The sequence below is a fragment of the Phalacrocorax aristotelis genome, chromosome Z (assembly GCF_949628215.1).
Source record: "Phalacrocorax aristotelis chromosome Z, bGulAri2.1, whole genome shotgun sequence".
NCBI lineage: Eukaryota > Metazoa > Chordata > Aves > Suliformes > Phalacrocoracidae > Phalacrocorax > Phalacrocorax aristotelis.
The window spans coordinates 54,093,809-54,113,765 of record NC_134311.1 but is presented as its reverse complement, the minus strand read 5'-3'; the positions used below and the strand labels follow the sequence as shown (position 1 = coordinate 54,113,765).

General features: G+C 43.9%; 1 protein-coding gene across 3 annotated transcripts; it reads right to left on the bottom strand.

Moving 5' to 3' along the window:
- Nucleotides 1–232: 232 nt before the first annotated feature.
- TMEM171 (transmembrane protein 171) lies at nucleotides 233–14,050 on the bottom strand. Of its 3 annotated transcripts, none has more exons than XM_075078510.1 (5): nucleotides 13,594–14,050; nucleotides 7,920–8,048; nucleotides 6,718–7,445; nucleotides 4,956–5,097; nucleotides 233–546 (listed from the first exon to the last, which is right to left on the bottom strand). In XM_075078510.1, the coding sequence occupies exons 3-5, from the start codon at nucleotides 7,346–7,348 to the stop codon at nucleotides 315–317; spliced, it is 1,005 nt and encodes a 334-aa protein (XP_074934611.1). In that variant the 5' UTR covers nucleotides 7,349–7,445; nucleotides 7,920–8,048; nucleotides 13,594–14,050; the 3' UTR covers nucleotides 233–314. The 3 variants fall into 3 exon arrangements, with proteins under 3 accessions (XP_074934611.1, XP_074934612.1, XP_074934613.1); XM_075078511.1 differs by having other exon boundaries at nucleotides 7,920–12,445; nucleotides 13,668–14,050; XM_075078512.1 differs by having other exon boundaries at nucleotides 13,668–14,050.
- Between the last annotated feature and the right edge of the window lie 5,907 nt (nucleotides 14,051–19,957).

The window sequence follows — 19,957 nt, the reverse complement described above, 5'->3', positions numbered from 1 at the left end:
CAAACAGATTTAATTACAATAAGCAAAAAAGTTGGTCTCTACTTAGTGCCTCCATTATATAAAGAACAATTAAAAATAGAAACTGAATCTGTAACAGAACAAGATGAGCATTTAACATTCTTGCAGTGAACTGAATCCCTTCAGACGACTTGCTCAGAAGCCCAGCATTACCTAATATTTCTTGAAACCCAAATTCATCATTTATGCTTTTTGATGAAAACTTAGACACAGCCAACATTATTGCTTTTATTACAAAATGCAAATAAATTCAAAAATTGTAAATCTGAGTGTACAATTAAATTCAAAAATGAAGTCTAATTGACAGTCCTCTGTGGGCTGGTGTCAGATGTGGCTAAGGAAATAGCTGAAGAAGATGGAGAATACTCATTATTTGTTATTGATGCTTTTTCTTCATATTTTGGAGGTGATTCAGAGGAGAGGTACAGCATCGGTAAAATATCTGAAGGTGAGCTGCTTCCAGAAATTGTATAAATGGTTTCATAGTCTCTAACAGCAGCTGTTCTTTCATCATCTGCAAGCTGTGCTCTATAAAACACAAAACTGCATATTAGCATAATTAATTTTTCTACAGTGTGTGAAACTCCACTTGACTTATATAAACATACATGTATGCACACACTCCCTAAAATCCCCTGAAGCACAGACTTGCACAAGCATTAGGATTTCATTCTATGGGCTACATTATGACTCATATGAAAATTCTATTCCTTCAAATGGGAAGGGCAAACAAGCTTCCTTCTAACCTTTCACATCACCAGTCACAGCCTGGCTTACGGGTATTAGCTGCTTCTGGCAGGGCTATCTCACAATCTTATTAAATCTTCTTCTGATCCTTAGCTCCTAATGTATCTTTCCTTTTGTAGTCTATCACATACACACTGTCCGCTTCCCTTATGAAAGACGGTTACTAGACTTAGAATTGAATGGCAAAACACAACCCTTAGCCATTTGAGATCTTACATGAAAGGCAACTTGAAACTTTTATTAAGCTTTCCAGCAACCCATGACAGATGTAAGGAGTAGCGTTCCTGCTCAGAGATGGAGAAACAGAAGCAGGTGGACACAACTGGACTGCTAAGCTCCCAGTGATAGTCAAGGAGGGCAGCCAAGTATTCACTGCCCTTGTTTCACCATCATAACTGGATCCCTACTGATTGTTCCATTATGGTTCTGGCACCCTGCTCGTCTCGTGCTGGAGCTGACCCTCAGCATATTGCTTCAGCTGCTTCCCAAGGAAAGTGAAGAACTTGTTCCTCATGACTTGCTCCCAGAGCTGACTCTCACCTTTGTGCATGCATCTGTACCCTCACCAATACTGTGTGAGGAGCAGGAACACAGAGCATAGACACCTCATCTTCAGTGCTGTTACTGGTGTGTAATGGTGCGTGTTTATAGGACAGAGAACATACTACAAGACAAATGCTGAAGCACTATATAACAGATTGCAGGAAAAAACCCAACCAAATCAGGATCAGACTGTGACTTTGCTTCCTGCAAGCTCTCTCATCCAGCATAGCCTCCACCACAGCACTTGCTGACAGAACATGGAGCAATGACTGAAGAGGCAAATCATGTTTGCCTAGAAACCACCCACGTATGAAAAGGGTATTCCCTGAAGCTGGAGCTTTGGGATCTTCAACCATAGCACCATGTTAGGAGGAACAAGGCCACTGCTTCTCCTCCATGATAGACCTTGGAAACCAATTTGCACTAGTCAAGATGCTGTGGCTGCTACTAGGTACTGACCTGTGGGAGAGCACTATAGAGTGAAATACCCAGACATGGTATCAACTCACAGGGTTTCTGGGAGGACCCTGGGGAGTATGGAAGGGCAACAGCTACAGTGCTGCCAGCCACAGAATGCCAAAGCAGGAGGCCAGGGTTCCTGCATCCAAGGTTGAGGTGTTTTGTCCACTTCACTAGAAACTGCCCCAACAAGCTGGGCTACCAACTGCCTCTTTGTGCACATACGTTCACAAGACAGAGAAGTCCAGACAGGCATTCAAAGATGATGGAGTTGACGGGATCAAATACAAAGTTCAGAGCACCAGAACTGGACATTTGTGGGTTTGGGCAGTTGATCCAGCTGCAAGAGATTTTGTAGTAGAATGGGTGAAGGAAGAAGGGGTCACCTGGTATGTGCACCAGCAGGGAAAGCCCACAGGAAGTCCAAGGAACTTTTTTGCCATTCCCCCACCATCCTTTGTTTTCCCTTTTTCAGTGCAGGGTGTGCTGCTTGCATTCTTTCAGACCCTCTGATAACGCACACGTTTTACCAAGCACATGGGCTGGCAGCCCACATGTGAACTCAAGGCCTGAAATTATATGGTAGAGAGGACTAGTGGCCTCCAGTTTTGTGCATTGTACTTTTACAGAGAGGTGGTACAAGTGTCACTGTCAGCTGCTTGTAAGGCTGCAGCAGAACACAGCTTTCAGGTATGTTCCCATATTTCTCCCAGTTATCCACTCCAGACTGTTCTAAATGTATTTAAACGGAAATGTTTTTTAAGGGTGTCGATGGACCATATTTGAACTGGCTGTCTCAGGGCTACCAGAGGTCCAGGTTCACACTCAGGGCAAGTCACACAACCATTTGCTTTGTATGTACATCTGGGATGTACATACCAGAAGGGAGTTAGAGCATACGCTGGAGCTGTAGCACAGACAGGATCAGTGTGGTGCCTAACTCCAGGACTAGCTGCAGCTGATATGAAACGCCTTCCAGCTGTGGATGCCTTCACCCAGTCCAGTAAGAATAGGAAGACTTCATGTAAATTCCTTCTTTCAGCAGCAGCAGTTTTTTTTCTCTCCTGATCGCTCTGTGTCTCCTTCAATTGCAGTAGTACAGCTCAGAGCTGATATATTTCACTCGCAGCCTAAGAACAGGCAAAGACTTTTATACTTCACAAAATACAATGTGTTTTCACACAACAGTTTGTGCCTGGTTATGAGAGCCACTGCTCTCTGGAAAGCACTTTTGCTTGATCCCCAACGTCATCTGATCCCTGCATCTACCCTTGTCATCTGGAATTGGCAGGTGTTTAGGGCACCGAGTAGTCAACAGATTCTCATCAGCTTTGCACAAAAAGTACTCTCTCTGAAACAACTTAAGTGGAAAAGGAGCAAACTGAACGAATTGTGTGTGTAGCTAGGGTTTATTAGGCATTGCATCCCTCAGCACAAGTCATCAACCTCAAGCCGGACCTCAGTCAGTGGCAACCAAACACTGAGTGTCTCACTTCCTTAGGTGGTATGTACACGATCATCTTTTTGTTTGGGGCCAGTCCCACTGTGCACTAGAGAGTGTTGTACAGTAGTAAGAAAGAGTGAGTAGGTTTTTAGAGAGATGTGTTTATGCTATGTTAAAAAACAGTTATTTTGAGGAAAGGCAGAAGGACAGACTGGCTTGTCATAATAGCAACAAAAGGAAGCATCTGCCGTCTGCAAAGATGGGGAAAAATGTTTGGAGGAGGGCAGTATGAAATAGAAAATAATGAGTTGTTGTGATGGCGATTGACCAGAGAACAGTGTGCCTTTGCACAGTGCCTCAAGAAACTACCAGGTATACTTCAAAGGATGACTGAAAAACCACAGACATGGCTGCACACAGCATGGTGACAAGAATAAGCACCATTGCTAACAAAAGTATCTTCCTCCTGTGGCATTTAGGTCTTTGGGCAGGAAGAGGGTTCATGTTTGCTTGCTTCAAAGGGAAGATTAGCACTAGAGTTTTGAAAGAGTACCGACATGAGGCACACAGCTGGTACAGCTGGTCATGGAACACTGCCTCATATGAGTGGGAAGTCTGGAGTATAGTGGAAAGCTATTAAAGCAATGGCCTGACAACTACTATGACTGGACACAGCCAGGCAGGCTGGGGCTCTTGCTGCAATAATGGTCCTTAGGATGCTGCAGATTCAATCTTGTAAACTGAAGTCATCCAATGAAGAAGTCCCAAACCACCTACTGACTCACAGATCAAAAATAAGCTGGCATAGGACCTTCCAAAACGTAAAGCCAAGTCAATTCTGTATCATTAAGGGCCTGAAAATAAGTTGGGGCATCTAGCTCTCCTGCCCAGATCTAGTTCTGGCTCCTAGTATGTGGCCCTTGCAGTAAGCTCTTCCACCCTCAAGTTAGCAGCCCACTGGTGGTAACACACAGGGGATAAATAACCCAGCAAGCTCTTGTGGTGCAGAGAACTCTTCAGTCAGTCAGCAGCTCTTGCTCCCTGAGCTTGGTGGTGGTAGCATCTAGCAAATCAGCTGTACTCAGTGTATGGAAGAGTGGCTGCACGGGTTAAGTACAACACCTTGAGAGGAAGTGGGCATTCTAACATCCCCTTTAAGTTCCCTAGAGCCTTCCTGCTCTTCTTCTGCAATATCAAGGTATCCTTTTATCTCGACACACTGCCACAGCAGAAAAAAGGCAGACCAGCACAGCAGGTCTTACTTCCTTAAGGCAGCGAGATAAGGGTCACAGGGAGAAGAACAGAACACACTAAAGTGGTGTTTCCAGGGTCACAAGGCCAGTGGATAGGTGTCATGAAGAGCTCGCTGCATTGTTTTTGCAGAGGCTTCCTAAAATCTGCCAGTGTGGGGTATCATGCCACTAAGACACTGCTGTCAGGGGCACCTTCTCTTAGATGATCTATGGAAGAAATCTGATCTATTTAAATAAAGTCACTGATTTAAGACTTAGTTTTCACTTCAAAGTTTAACCCTCATGAAGGACACTCTGTGGTTCGTGATTCCCCTTTTATACTATGATATTGTAATGCCATTTCAAGTGAGGTATCTGAAGTCGAGTGATACACTAGAAAACTTTGTAGTACCTAGTAAAGAGTCAGTTCACAGAGATTATTTAAGAACATGGTCTTAGATACCTTGAGAAACATCTCAGGCTTCCAAAGACAGAGAAGAAAACAGTCTTACCCATCACTGAAGATAGAGTGGTATGGTGGAGGATTTTCACTTGTAGGCAAATCACTTGACATAAGACAGTGTGTCATAGTTGGTGACAGAGGGTCAGCAAAATAAGGAGGTGGTGGAGGTGGGAATACCATTACAGCATCACCTAGAAAAAAAACCACCAGTTACCACCTCTGAAAAATTGAGCACCACTGTTTATTCTAACAGTATCTTAGAATATTTCCTGTCCTTGGAATTACAGTATGTCTACTTGTCTACATTTTAAGATAAAGTGCAATGATCCTAATGTGGAACTGTTATTTTCTAGGCTGTTCAAGTATGTTGGAGGTATGTTCAAAACCAAACTTCTCCCAAAATAAAGATGCAGCATATTCATAAATGGAAGATTTAGTTTAGAAAATATAGCTGGGGGGGGTGAATGTTCCATCTAGCTAAGAGACACAAACCTCTTCACTATTGGCTGTCTTCAGAAACTGGAAGTGCAAAGGACAGTTACTGTCAGCTCACTTTAAGGGTAGACAAGTATTTAGTTTTCCTCACATATGTAAAATACGGCAGTTCAAGTTCTCCACATCTACTGCAGAGTTATAACAAAAGTATTCAAGTCATTAATGGTTCTCATGACTGATTTTGTGTGCCATGACAGTTTCTCTAATAAATTACTCACAGCTGAAGGCACACTACTAACATTAGAACCACAATACTATTGATACATAATTCACTATTAAGTATACTGTGCAGCATATCTACCAATTTCAAATTTGTAGTTGAGGAGTTTCAATTTTTTTCTTTTTTTTAAACAGATTGCATCAGTCACTGAGCATCAAAAATGTTGAGTGAAGGGGGGGTGTTTTCTAGCCATGTCACCACTGTTGCAGAATGTCAACTACGCCAACCAGGCCTCAGCGTTTCAGTTTTGCTTTTCCTGATGGAAGTATAAGAGGAATCCACTAACTTTGCTTTCTTGCCTTTAAAGACAATCTGAATTCCTTTCTACGATCCTTTGATTTATCCTGGTGGCTGGAAAATCAACTTTAAACCCTTATGTTTTCTGAGGGTTGCCAGGTTACAGGTCTGTACATTGGTTTGACAGGCAGAAAGAAAAAAGTTTTGCATCATGGATTTCAAGTCCAGTCAGTCAGATGACAGTCAAGGAATACTATGATTGACCCATCAATCCTTTCTGAGAGCTAGAAAGTTATCAGAATAATCTATGCATAGAATGTATTCATGGGGTATTAAAAGCATTGCAATATACAGGGGAGCATTCCCTGCTAACATACTACTCAAGTACTACGCAATTACATCTCTGACTGATGGAAGATGTGGCCATGATTAAAAAACAAAAATTCAATACACTGCTTATGAATCAGATTCTCCTGTTTAAGGGGTCAGAACTCAAGGCTCAGATAAACCTTAAATATAGTCACAGAAGTCATTAGACCCGTGATTTGCAGTGTTAGCTACGCCCTTTGGGAAAGGAAGTGGGATTGGACTCATTTGTGCTAGATTACATGGCGGCTTCTGTACAGTCAGACCTTTCTTTTTATGCCAAAGGAGAGGTTTTGTCTTTGAGGGAAAGGTAACTGAACTCACCATACAGAAGACATATGAGACAAAGCGATGTTTTTCTGGTTTGGCTGGTTTGACATGCCAGAACTGACATGCTTAGAGCTCAAATGAGTAATATTCAGAGGTAAATCCTTGGTGGGGAAGAACAGCCCTACTAACTCTCAAATGTAAAGTTCACACGTTATTTACCTACCTACTGTCACCTGAAAAGATTCAGGGCTCTGAGGATGTTCTTCATTTTCACAAGATTCTTGGTCGAGATTTAAGTTTTGTTTCTTTTTAACATGAGCTATCACGAAGAAACACAACCCAGTGAGCACAATTAACGGTCCCATGATTTGAAGTGACAGGAATCCACAGCCCTGGAGGTCCACATCAGAACTGCCGGTGTGGTTCAGCTGTTTGCTGTGCCATCCGGGGCTGCAGCCAGGAACCCAAATGCCCAGGATGCTAATTAGCATACCACTAGTTAAAAACAGGAATCCAAAAATGAGAAACTGGGCAAACTGACAGCTCCCACGACAAAAAACAAGGCTGTACACCTGCTCATTTTGCAAATGTCTTTGTCTTATATACAGCCTGGCCCTTGATCGTGCCAGTAAAACACAAACCAGCCCAGTTACAGCTAGGACAGGCCCAGCAGCCTTAAGGACCTCGTTACAGTCACTGAAAGTTCCAGATGGGCACGACTGGAGAATAAAGACTGAAAGCAGGAATCCAGCGCAGAGCAACACAGCTCCAAAAACAAAAAGGAAAAAAATAAGTTTCCCGTGTTGTCCAGTATTTCCTTCACCTCCTGGTACAGGAACAGCCACCGGATACATTACAACAGAATCTCCTCAAGCAGAACAGTTGGGGTTTTTTTGTGTTTTGGTTTTTTTTTTTCCTGTTAGCATTAAGTGGCAGAAAACTACAGTAGATCTGTGAATATGAAAATATACAAATCAAAAGAAGAAAAAAAACCAGTGGGACTAGCTATATTATAATATTAACTTCTGCATTTGCTACACAGCCTGTATGGTACAGTCTTGGTGTATTTTCTGTTTTGTAGTACCTTCATTATGGATTAAAGGGCCTAATCAAGTTTGCTGCCATTGAATGCCGATGAAAAGACAGAACTTGCTTTACAGTTAGACTGAAAACAACTGTAATTGCTGTTGTACAGCTAAATTAATTATTTCTTTAGTCGCACAGTCTCATGATTAAGGGGACATTATTTTCAAAGGCTGAATCTTGGGAACAAGGACACGCTAGCTTTCCCCTTGAAAACAGAAAGCTAGGGGAAATTTCTGTAGTGAATGGCAGCAAGTGACAGCTCTTGAGAGAAAGAACCTGGATGCAAATGACTATTGATGACTATTGGACTTTTTAGCAAGTAAATCTTCTAATACATACCTTTTCAAAGCATACAAATCTGCTTTGCCTTCCACAAGCAATAAAGACTTTTCTGTTTCTCTCCTTAAATCAGATTCCTGCCCTATACAGCTGCAAGAGTAAGTACACAGAAGATCTTATGGTTCTGTTCTGAAAGGCAAAAAAAAGAAAAAAGACTGTGTACTTCAAGTCTCACTGATTCCATAGTTAGAGCTGGTAAGCATACTGCTCCCACACTTCCATTCCACTTTCCCTACTCCTGAATCCTTTGTATATGCTCCAAGCTTTAAAAAGAAATATAACAACAGTGGCTCCCAGAAGGCTTCTGAGCCCATAGGAGTCTAGATTCAGAAGTAAAACAGAAGAAAACAGAAAGTAGTGCTGAGGCCAATAAAAGTCCATATGATAGTATGGATGACAAATCTGGATGTGGACAAACTGTTGCAGGGAAAACCTGAGTGAAAGTTAGGACAGAGTGCCACTCAGTGAGCTCTAGGAAAAAAAATATTTCTGCCATTATGCACAAGGGAATTTGTGCTGTACTCACACTCTAGCCTACAGGGCTCAGATGGACACCTGTACTCCATACCACAGTGACTAGCAACCACAGAGACCTCAGTCCAAGTGGCTACCATCCATCAAAAGCCAACCTGAAAGCCAGGAAAATTTCAGGCTATGAAAAATAGCAAGCCTGTATGGACTATGAGAAAGCTATCCCCTCTGAAGTGTAGGAGGTACTTAAGCATGCTCATATTGCACTGTTTTAACACTGCCCTCTTCCCCTCACCAGCAGTCTCCCATGAAAGACCACTTCATCTACAACTTGGATACATCAGGAAGGATATATAGGGACTGGAGGAGCTTGTCACAGATGGAAGCAGGGAATTGGCTTAGTTCCTGCCGTTTCTTAGTTAACCTTCAGCCTTTCCTCTACCAGCTTCCACTGCCCTGCTACTAATTCAGATGACTAGAAGCTAAAAATGAAGTTAGATTGAATCCTTTTTACATATGCCTCAACATCAGTTATTCCACAAGAAAAACAAAGTATTATGTGATTTCTGGAAGCAAACTGTTGAACATGTGTCAGCCACAACAAACCTCACCTCACTCCCCAGTAACTGCAGTGCCCCACTGGGATGAAAAAACACAACCATAAAATCCACTGGTCATTCAAAGACATAATTATCTGTCTGCAATGCAAGGCAATCTATCGAGTCACTTTACTTAGCCACTGTAAAGGCAGGACCCAGTTAAAGAATTGGCTGAGCAGATATATGAACGATGAAGTTTATTAGATATTTTACTGCTGAACATCAAACTAGACCCTCAGCAGCACAGAAGGCAGAAAGCAGCATGCAGGTAAAAGGCTCGATAAGCATGAGGCTCGATGGGCGAGGAAACAGGCTGCACCACATGGCAAGAAGGCCACTGCAGGAAGCCACAAAGTCTCCCAGCTGGCTATCTTGAAGAACAAAACTGATGGACTTCCTTAATGCATCCCATCACTGCAGTCAGTTAGTTTGTAAACTATGTCTGCAAAGTGTTTCTTCGCTGGTCTGAACGAAGTCCAGAAAAACACCATGGTTGTAAAGAGCACTAAAGCTAGGACAGTATCTCACAAAATAGAAATTGAAGGAATTCTGATAGATTTCAAACTGAAGACCTTTAACCAAGCACACTTTCAATACTGCATTAGCTGGAATCAGTTTGAAGGCTCTATTTCTGAGCAGAGAAAACGGATTGGGTTGGTCACTTCTTCCTTGACTTCACTAGTCTTTCCTAAGGTAACAAAATTGTTTCTCGTAACTGCATATGCTCCTTCAGGTCTAGAAATTTCCCCCAGTTTCACGATTGATCTGAGGTGACTCAGATTTACTGACCTACCAACAAATGCACAAAACCTAGTAAAGGGCCTCTGAAATAGAAAAAAAAAACCAAAACCCAGCAAACCAATGCAGCAAAGTCCAGTTTAAGTCACAACTGTCTTGAGATATTTTTCTGCTGAGGCACATTAACCATTATTACAGCAATACACTATAATTAGAGAGAACTCTGAATCCTTTCTTTGCAGTTCCCTCGAGGAAAGAAAACATGGACATAAGTACAAGTAAATTAGGACAAAAGGAAATAATGTGAAGGGAAAAAAAACTCAAACATTTAGCCCTTAAAAAGAAAAATCTAGAGATTTGTTGTCATTACTCCAACACAGCGCCTGCTTCTCTTCCACCAATCTTCTTGTTATGAGATTAAGTTAAAACACACATTAGAAATGAAGCATGTGCATATTTTCTTAATTCTTTCAGGCCACAAAAGAAGGAACATTGAGAACAGTCTGTTGTGGCTTTGAAGATGAAAGCCACATATTTCATGCTGCAACATCCAAGGGAGGACTAATTGTCATTTACGCTACCACCAAATATTAATAGAAAACCCAATGCAAGATTAAGCTTTATTTCTTGTGTTTCAAGAAGAATTATTTTAAGAAAGAAGCAAGCCTTATATTGACTTTGTGCCTGAAATACTTCCATTAGATCTGGTATCTCCACAGGCATATTGACATAAGGGAATTTTCCCTTCGTATTGACTCCAAGTCTGAGAGCAGACACGGAAATACCAGATCAGAAACTGCTAGAACAAAATCCAGTAGTGTGCAGGCAGTTAAGTATGAGGGAAGAGGGAATTGGAAACACAGCTTGTAAAGGAAGTCTGGTTATGAGCTTAACTTAAATGATATAGTGCTTTGCCCTTTTTTAAGTCTGGCCCATGCAAGGTATATAGAACAGGAAATAACATCACAATTTCTTGTCATTTTTCTGTGTAACACTTGTAATACAAGTTTTACATTATGGACAACTCCAAGGATTTTAAAATACAAGTTTTTAATGATGAAACTGGGACTTTTTGCTTTCAGTTTGAACCTTCAGAGTTCATATTGTCCAAGATTTCCACAGCAAACACCAGGGCTATAAATTTATTCCCCCTTACTCATATGAAATTTGATAGCCTCATGCAGTCATATGAATTCAGGAACTGAGGATTAAAAGAAAAAAGCATTGGAAGAATTAAAACACTGCTGTCCCTCTGCTTTATGTTTCCCAGAGTAGGCCCCATTCTGCTCTTTCACTTGCAAAAGCACACAAGTAATTTCAAACAGAAGGATCAGGTCTAGTCTGTGTTGTTATTTCAAAAACTACAATACCCTGTCAGTTGTAGTCCACAATGGAGACCCCATTAGAAGTCACAAGCCATCCTTTTCAAGAGTTTTCAATTTAAATGCTTTCACCCATATCTCCAATTTTTGAACTGCTACCAGAAAGTTGCCACTGCCATTGTGTGATATTTTTCTTCCGCCCTTCCCAGGTTTAAAATTAAACCAAGACTCCTGATAGGACAAGCTACCTGAAGGAAAAGTCCTCTCAACTTCATTCAGTGTAACTTCCATGTCACAACATGAATGGCTCTCCACTTGTTCTCACTCTCTGTATCCGATTTCCCCCTCCATCCACATCTGTGACTGTACCCATGCTATTTCCTGTTCTTTATCATATCACAGTTTCCCCCCTGAATTGCACTCTTAGCTTGACACTCAGCAGAAGTACCCATCCATGAGCACAGCTGGTTAAACTAAATTGGAGTTTGCCACCTTCATCCGCACTCTCTTCCCTCCCCATGGTGTTTTTTCCTCACATATATGAGAAGCTAGGGGGAAATCCCTGACAGGATGTACTTGCAGTTTCCTACTTTCAAGCAACATTAAGACTACAAGTACTAAAAAGTTTTGAGATGACAAGTATATCCAGTCTGACCTCTTATGTATGCAGTCTCTTATTAGTGCCTGACAGCACTCTCACCTCGCAGAGCATACAACTCTGATATTCCAGGAGGATTCCCAAGATTTAGACACTGTTGGAAAAGCTCCTTAAGCAGGGAGCAGATACCACAGAGAAACTCTGCCTATATGGTTTCACAAAATGATTTTGACAGCTCACAGCGTAAGAATGGTACCGCTATGCTGTTATTTACGACCATTGCAGGTGCCGCAGGAGTCTATGTCCGGAGAAGTGCTGGAAAGCAGCTGCAGTAGAAATTTCCAGAAAATGGGATGAATCCTGCCTGTCTTCAGACACATGTGCGCCAGGGACCCTTCTCATCACAAACCAGCAGAGTCAGGGATTCTGACCTGCACCAGACAGAACTGCACTGTGAAGAAGCTGCCAACTACTATCCATGTGGGCTACAAGAAAAAAACAGCTAGAGTAAAAGCTGGTCCACAAATGTTCCCCACCCACTTTGGCAGCGAAGACAGTCCTGATGCCGTGGTTGGATGCAAGGACCCCAAAAGGGTGTCTAGACACAGAGAGGGGCTTGCAAAGCAAAGTTGGGTAATTCATTGGTTGGATGCCATGCAGGCAGCTAGGACAGCACCTACATTCAACAACAGGCTCTGAAGGGTCCCATGCGTGTGGGATGGTTTTTACGCAACACACTGGCGGCACACAAGAGCTGGGACAAAGCAGCTCCTGTCTTCTGCAGTACCTGCAGGGAGTCTGGGGAGAAGGTAGACAGACATAGTTAAAGCCAGAGCTGACTCTTCAAGCAGGTAACCCAACAGAGAGCAAGTTCTGGGAAGGTCTGTCCCATGGGGCTGATGTACCTTGAAGTGGCAAAAGGCACAGGCAAAGAGACTTACAGACCGTTGACAGGATATGAGCGTGACCATCAGGAAGATGCAGGACTCCAAAAGCTGCCCAAAGCCTTCCTGTCCCAGTTTCCTGGGGCATTAACCATAGCCAACTAATGGACAAGCAATTAAGCTCTGCTCCATCTGGGAAACCAGCATCCCATGGCATACCCCTCCTCATTCACCAGCCCTTCAGGCATGTTCCCTTCTAAGTCACTGAATTTTCTAAGTCACACTAAGGTCTTCATCAGGACGAACCATGCCCTGAAAGAACAGCTCCTGTGCATCAAGATGGAGTGAGGCAGGGCAGCCTGTCTGACACCTCCCTGCAAGGACACAGCACCTGGCTCACGTGGGGCCTTCCACCCCAGCAAGAGCCTCCTCATCAGTGCCTTCCCATCCTATACCACCAGCAGCAACGGGAGCATTTAAAGTCAGCAGAATAATTTGCAGAGGCCCCTTCTGAGACATCCGTTCCTCTCACAGAGGTGGCATAAAGGTCACCGTGGGGAAGCAGTGGCTTTTCTTACCCCAGGACATTTAAGCCCTGGATGAGCGACACGCGGTGCACAGCCCTAACCGCCATCCTTGAGGGGAGTGAGGAACACGGCAGCGACAGGGCCGAGCTGGCAGCGGCTGCGGGCAGACACGGCACAAGCCCACCCGCCCGCCGCGGCCCCGTCCCGGGGGGCAACCGGCGGACGAGCCGCCCTCCCGACAGAGCGCCTGCCCGCCGGGGGGCCCTCCTCCGCGCACCGCGCCCTGCCTCCTCGCACACCGCCGCTTCCCGGCCTCCCCCCACTGCACCCGGAGGAGCGGCCAGCGACCGCCCGCCATTTTCTCGCCGGCCCCTGTCGCTTTCTTCAACGCGGGGGCTATGCCGCCCCTGCGGCCAAAAGGAAGAGCCCAGCCGTGGCGGCGGGCAGCGGAGCGACCTTCGCGCACCGCGGCACGGCCCCGGAGCAGGTGCGGGGAAAGGTCGGCGGCGAAGGGCTCCGAGCGCCCTCCCCTTACCTGGCCGCGGCGCGAAGGACTGCCGCGGCGCAACCGGCGCCGCTATTTAAGCACCTGCGCCAGGCAAAGCGCACCTGGGCAGGGCTGAGCCGAGGCAAGCGGCCCCGGGGGACCGTGGGCGCGGCGGTGGTGGCTGCTGCGGCACCGCCTCCCCCGGTGCCCAGCGCCCCGCCCGGTGGCGGCCTCGGCCGGCCGGCGTCGCCCCTCTGCCGTCCGTCCCCGCCGCGGCTAGGCCGCCTCCAGCCCTTTTGCGGCCCGCGGAGAGGGGGTGGCCCGGCCGCCTCTTGTCTGCAGCTCCGACCCGCCTCGGGGGGACTGTGCCGGCTCCACGTGGGGCTCTCCCGCTGCCCCGGCGGGTGAGGAGGAGGAGGTGCGAGGCGATGCCATCTTAGGTCCACCCCTGGAGGAGCTGAGGTAGCTCGCCGCCCCCGGGCGCTGGAGGCCGGGCTGAGGGGCCCCGCCCGGCTGGTTGTGGGCCGGCGCCGGGGTGGGGCGGGTGACCTTGCCGCCCGGCCGGGAGACCTACCGGCTGGTGGGCTGGAGTGCGGGCGCAGGTCGCTGGGCAGGGCTATTGCAGGACCCTCTGAGGCGCGCGTGCGTGCGTGGCCAAGGGCTAGTGTGCCCCTCCAGTGCCGGTGGCTTCGAGGTGAGGCAGGTGAGCATCCTTCTCAGGGAAGCTGTGCCGCATCTCCCGTCTCAGGAGCCCTCCATGTTGTTCTAGTTACCCCAGCGTTAGCCATACTTCTGCACACCTGGGAACTGCTTAGGCATTAAAGACAGGCCAAGCCTGAATGTGACTGATTTCCCTCAGTGGTGAGCCAGTTCAGCCGCTGAAAATGGGAGAAGATGATGCTTTCTCTCTTGCTTGCTAGGTGCAGGCAGCATGGAGGGGGAAGCTGGCTTTGGTAGCAGAAATGAGAGCTGTGAAGTGTAAGAAGCAGCTGTGCGAGAGGACGAGGTGCCACAGGAGGAAGGTCAGGGTGTGCCACTTGTAAGTGGGTGTAGCAGTGGTGGGACCTGAATGACAGCAGGACTGAAGCTGCCCCACTGGTTAGGCGCAGGCTGGTAGCTGGTGAGGTGTGAGGGAAGCAATTTGGGTTTATGTGAGTCAAAATCAGAGGAGCTGGAACAGGAGTGAAAGGTGGAGTGATGCCTAGGAAACTGATGACAGGAGGAAAAGAGAGCAGATTAAAGTCTTGCGTGACGTGGAGATAGTTTGTTTAGACTATGAGATTGGAATAAAATGGGATATGTAGGTTTTTGAAAGAGATCTGTGTTTGGGTAGGGAACCAGGGAGAACTTGGAAGTGACTGAAGAACGAAAGAGTGCATGAACATACATGTGGGGTGTAGGGAGTAGCTTTTGATGGGGTAGAAGGCTTCGCACTTTCCAGAGCTGTAGATTCCCAGATGTTAGTGACCCTTCGCTCTCTTGACTGTTTTATAACCCAGCTCAGCTACCACTGGAAGGTGGGCTTTAGTTGTGAAACACTCAGACACACCTGTGAAGAGTCTTATGGTAAGGAGAGACTGGGAAGTAATGATTCCTCTATTCTGTGAAGAGTGAAGTTATTTCAGTGAAGAAAAAAAGTAGGGAATTTAAAAAAAAGCCTGGCAAGAACAAAAGATGATGAGTACTGGAGTACTGTTTGTTACAAACTCAAGCTGAAGCTGAAGTCTTGCAAGAAGTGAAAGATCATCAATACGTATAATGAGACTATTTTATAATTGACAGCATTATAACATTTAAATATGTTTATATGGCAGTTTTCTAATATCTGGTTCTAATGTTGTTCCACCATAGAGCTTTAATAATTAAAAGCACCCCATTTCTATGGTGCTGATTTCTGTATGAAGTATTTTGTTGGGCTAAACTTTCTTCAGTTGTCTGATACCATTAAATGATTGGACCACTGCTGTGATATATGTTCTCTCTCTTCTCCTGTTATGTAAATACTTTTTTCCTTTTGTGTAAATACTTCTTGTACCAAACCTAACATGTCTTAATAATGTCACTTTTTGAAAAATAAATTAAAAACAAAGAGTCAGTCTTGATAAAAATGAGTAAGTTTACTGGCTAGGATCTACATGCAAATGATTTCTCTTGCCAAAGCTTGTCATCAGTTTTTCCCCTCTGTCCGCCACTTGGGTTTCTTCTAGTGTTGCATTTCAGGATTTGACACCAATGATGAAAGAAGGGATTTCAGGAGTATAATTCTTCAGTTCGTGAGATTATGATTCTGCCTGGTGTGAGTTTTCAGTGGATTAAGTGGATGTTGATTCCTGTCACATGACTACAGTAATAAAGATGTAATCTTGAGCCATTATCTTGTGATTTAAGATAAGAATTATTTTTTAAACTTTTTTTTAAAAACTTTTAACATAGTAACTGTTTAGCTGTGAGTAATATGTATTTTAATTCCAGACCCTAAGAATTTGGCAAAAATTGAGCTAAACTATTTTTCACTGTACAGGAGAGTACTGAGAGAGTTGTTTGCGTTAAGTCTGGACATAGTTGTATGACAGCGTGTTTTGGATGTTGATGCTAATAGAGAAAATAAAGTATTTTGGTTTGGCATAGAAAACAGTCCTAGAGCTGTGGAAAGCTACAGTGCATTCGCATGTGGAGCATGACAGGGAACCCAGAACTACCAGGAAGTCACTGCTTTTGAAATTATTTCTGGGGTCACAGTCGGTGACACTTTGTGAAGATGCTGACAAGAAGATTACCACTTGGGTTGATGAGCCGAGAAATACAGTTGTTGATTATTCATTGGTTGGGAATTAGTCAAGGCTGGTTTGATGCAAGCCACTGCTTACACCAAAAATCTGATGAAATATAAATAAGAATTACTAACTTCGCATTCCTTTTTTTTTTTTTTTTGTATGTAGCAAACATGCTGATAAATGGCAAATTCATTTATGTGGTTTGGATTGTTTGCCTGATGATGATGGTCTCTAGAAATGACAAGTGCAGTAAGACTAAATGCGTCTAGAAAAAAATTCCACTGTGCAGAAGAGATGTTAATCTATTATGAGCAATATGAGACTGGTCAATAAAATCACAGCTGTTAGAGTAATTTTTCTCTTTTGAGATTGGTTGTAAAAAATACTGGATGTGCTGAGACTGTGCCTTAGTTTGAAAACACTAAATATGATTTGCAGAACCTATCCAGAAGTTTGAAAACACAGTGAGAGAATCCAGGCTGACCTAAACTGTCCTGATGACGATGTAACTGCTAGAGAAATATGTAGTGTTTGTAATTCACAGCACACTTGGAAGCTTTTCTCTTCTGTTTTTCTGAAACCGTACAAGATCCTTGAGTCAAGACTGGTGCTACCAGCTTTGTTTCACCGAGGGCTGCTGAAGAACGCATGGAGGTAACACATAGTAAATTTTACTTGCTTGCTGTGACGGGATGGACCAAATGAGATCATGGTGCAAAGTCAAGAGTGACCCAGTTCTCCAAGCCCCATTAAGTTCTGTACAGCCGGTTCACAACAAGCACTCGGTGTGCAGAGAAACTGCAAAGCTCACTTGAAGAGCTAAGAACTGTATGTTTTGGTTTATTTAAGTTCTGGTAGACTCAAAAGAGCTATACTTAGAATTATGAGGATATAAGGATGTTTGTTTTATTAGGATTGTCAATTCATAGGCTCAGAAACAAAAAAAAATGTTGCTGCCAACATTCAGTAAACTCTTGAACCAAACTTAATTAACCCTGAAATAGTTCTTCTTTGCAGTTTGGCATATAGCTACAAAAGAACCACAGAAAAGGGTATTGTGCTGGCTATAGTGGAAGAGGGGATGAACTAGGCATTGTCACCCTCCCTCCAAAACAGCAGCTGACTGGGTCTGTGGCACTGCAGCGCTCATGCAGTGTGCCCTAGTGACCCGTGAAGGTCCCTACTCCAGGAGGACTGGAGAAAGATCCAGTAAGAAAACCAAGATGACTGCTCTCTTCAGGGCCTGGGCATGCCAGGAGTGTTTGTGGCTTAGCTGTCAGTCACTGCCTCCTCTTCATAAATAATCTTTCCACCCTTACCCCATCTCTCTAAAAAGTGTGTGAACGCAACGGTCTCATTCTATATATCTGTTATAAATGGTTTCGGTTGGAAGGGACCTTTAAAGGTCATGTAGTCCAACCCCACTGCAATGAGCAGGGACATCTTCAACTAAATCAGGTTGCTCGGAGCCCCATCCAACCTGACCTTGAATGGTTCCAGGGATGGGGCATCTACCACCTCTCTGGGAAACCTGTTACAGCGCTTCACCACCCTCATTGTAAAAAATTTCTTCCTTATATCCAGTATAAATCTACCCTCTTTTAGTTTAAAACCATTACCCCTTGTCCTGTCACAACAGGCCCCACTAAAGTATGTCTCATCTTTCTTATAAGCCCCATTTAAGTGTGAAAGGAAATGAAGACATTTAGAGAGAAGTGATTAAAGATTAATGAAATTCAAAGAGGTTATGTATTAACCCTAATAAAAATAAACTAACTTTGTTTTGGCCAGGAGAGGTAGACGCATATCTCATATCTGCATCTTAATTTGTTGGGTTTGCTTATTATGCTTGCATTTGATTTTTAAGAGAAAGGCGTGACAGATACTTCATCTGGTGGTCCTGGTAATCCTTAACCTGTTGCACTGCACTGTGATGGCACTGGGATCAGGAAGTGAAGTTAAGCCCTGTGAGTGCTCCTATGTGCTGCACCCGTCAGTATTGAGGTCTGTGGCCTCCCCTCCCCTGTTTGAGGGTTGTGCTGCCTGTCATGGTCAGGAACTGAAGCCTGGAGAAGGGCAGCTTGGTTGTGCTGAGGAAGGAAGCAAAGAGGGATGCAAAGTGGGGTGCAAAGCTCTTCCATTTCTTCTCATCCAGCGCATGCAGAGACTCAGTCTGGATGTGAGGAAATCTTTCCCTGTGTAAGCTGCACATTTCTAAAGCAGTCTTAAAAGACCTGTAATTTTCTCTTCAAGAGTTCATCATCAGTACCCTTATTTAAAAGGAACACAAGACCAGTAGGTTGGGTATACGCTTAACCAGGAGAAAATGCACGTTGATGGGGTGTCATTGACTGAGTTCAATTAACTTTTAAAAGTAAATAAGTAAGTGGCCCCTGTCCAGGAGAAAGGACTCCAAGGACTGGGTGTTCATTTCTAGTCTAGAAGGTCAGACTGCTTACTTTCTGTCACCTGGAAGTCTTGTATGTTGGCTTGCCCGAAGTCTACATCCAGGTGTTTTTGTCCTCCCATCCTATTGTATTTTCCAGAGCTGTAGGTGCTGGTTTTGTCCTTGCCCAAATTACAGCAGAGTTTGAGTAAAAGAGAAACCTTGAACTTCTCAGACTGAGGGCAGGTCCCAGCTGGGAGTTTTTTTGCAGGTGAGGATCCATTTGGAAGTATACAATGAGATCTGCTTTTTTGAGGTTCGCACTACTGAAAGTCCTTGAGTTGAGTGGTCAAAATGTGCTGGTTTACATCTATCTCAGTGAAAGTATCAATATTTGTACAAGAGAGATGGTAACACTGTGTCATCAGTGTGTGATATCAGAGCTAATGATGATATACTTAGCCCTTTTGGATTGACACATGTTGAATGGGAAATAATATCTCTTACAAGGTTATAGAACAAAAGCTTACCAGGTTGTGTGCCAGATGTTATTGGCTCAATAAATATTCTGAGCTCTCCTTTAATTAATCTTCCTTGGTCAGTGTTATCCAAAATTACCTTCTGAGTACAGTTTTGGAAAACACTTTTGCATTCGAATGTTCAAGTGGTGGTGCGTAGCTGGTCATATTGTACTTAGTGTCTTCTGTCAGTGGAGCATTGAAATTATTATTAACCTTTTGACTAGATAAATTTATCTCTGTGACATACATCTGTACAGCTTTTTGGCTGGAAAACCATTTGCAAAGGTGAAGTTGTGTGTTACAGTGCAGGACTTACAGAAAGCCTCCAGTACATTATAAACAGTGCATCTGATACGTTTCTTAGATAAGTTAAATTATCTATCAGACACAAAAAATTAAAGCATAGAGTTGATACTACAACTTGAGGAAGGATGAACTTCCTGGGGTGTGAAAACTTTTTTTCTGGGGAAGGGAAATAACAAGTCTTAATGAATTATGATTAGTTCAGCAGTCCTTTTTTTTCTTTTTTTTTTTTTCTTAATACTTGTAATTAAATATAGTTTCCTTTTGGACAGAAGTTACCAGGCTATTAGATCTTCGGCTTTTACTACTTATACCATAGTTGCCTGTATCTTTTCTATCTAGATTCTCACTATTTCAGTATCTAATCAGTTCTTTCACTTTCTAAGCAACTTTTATGTTCTGAGCATCCTCGGTGATATTTAGCTTTG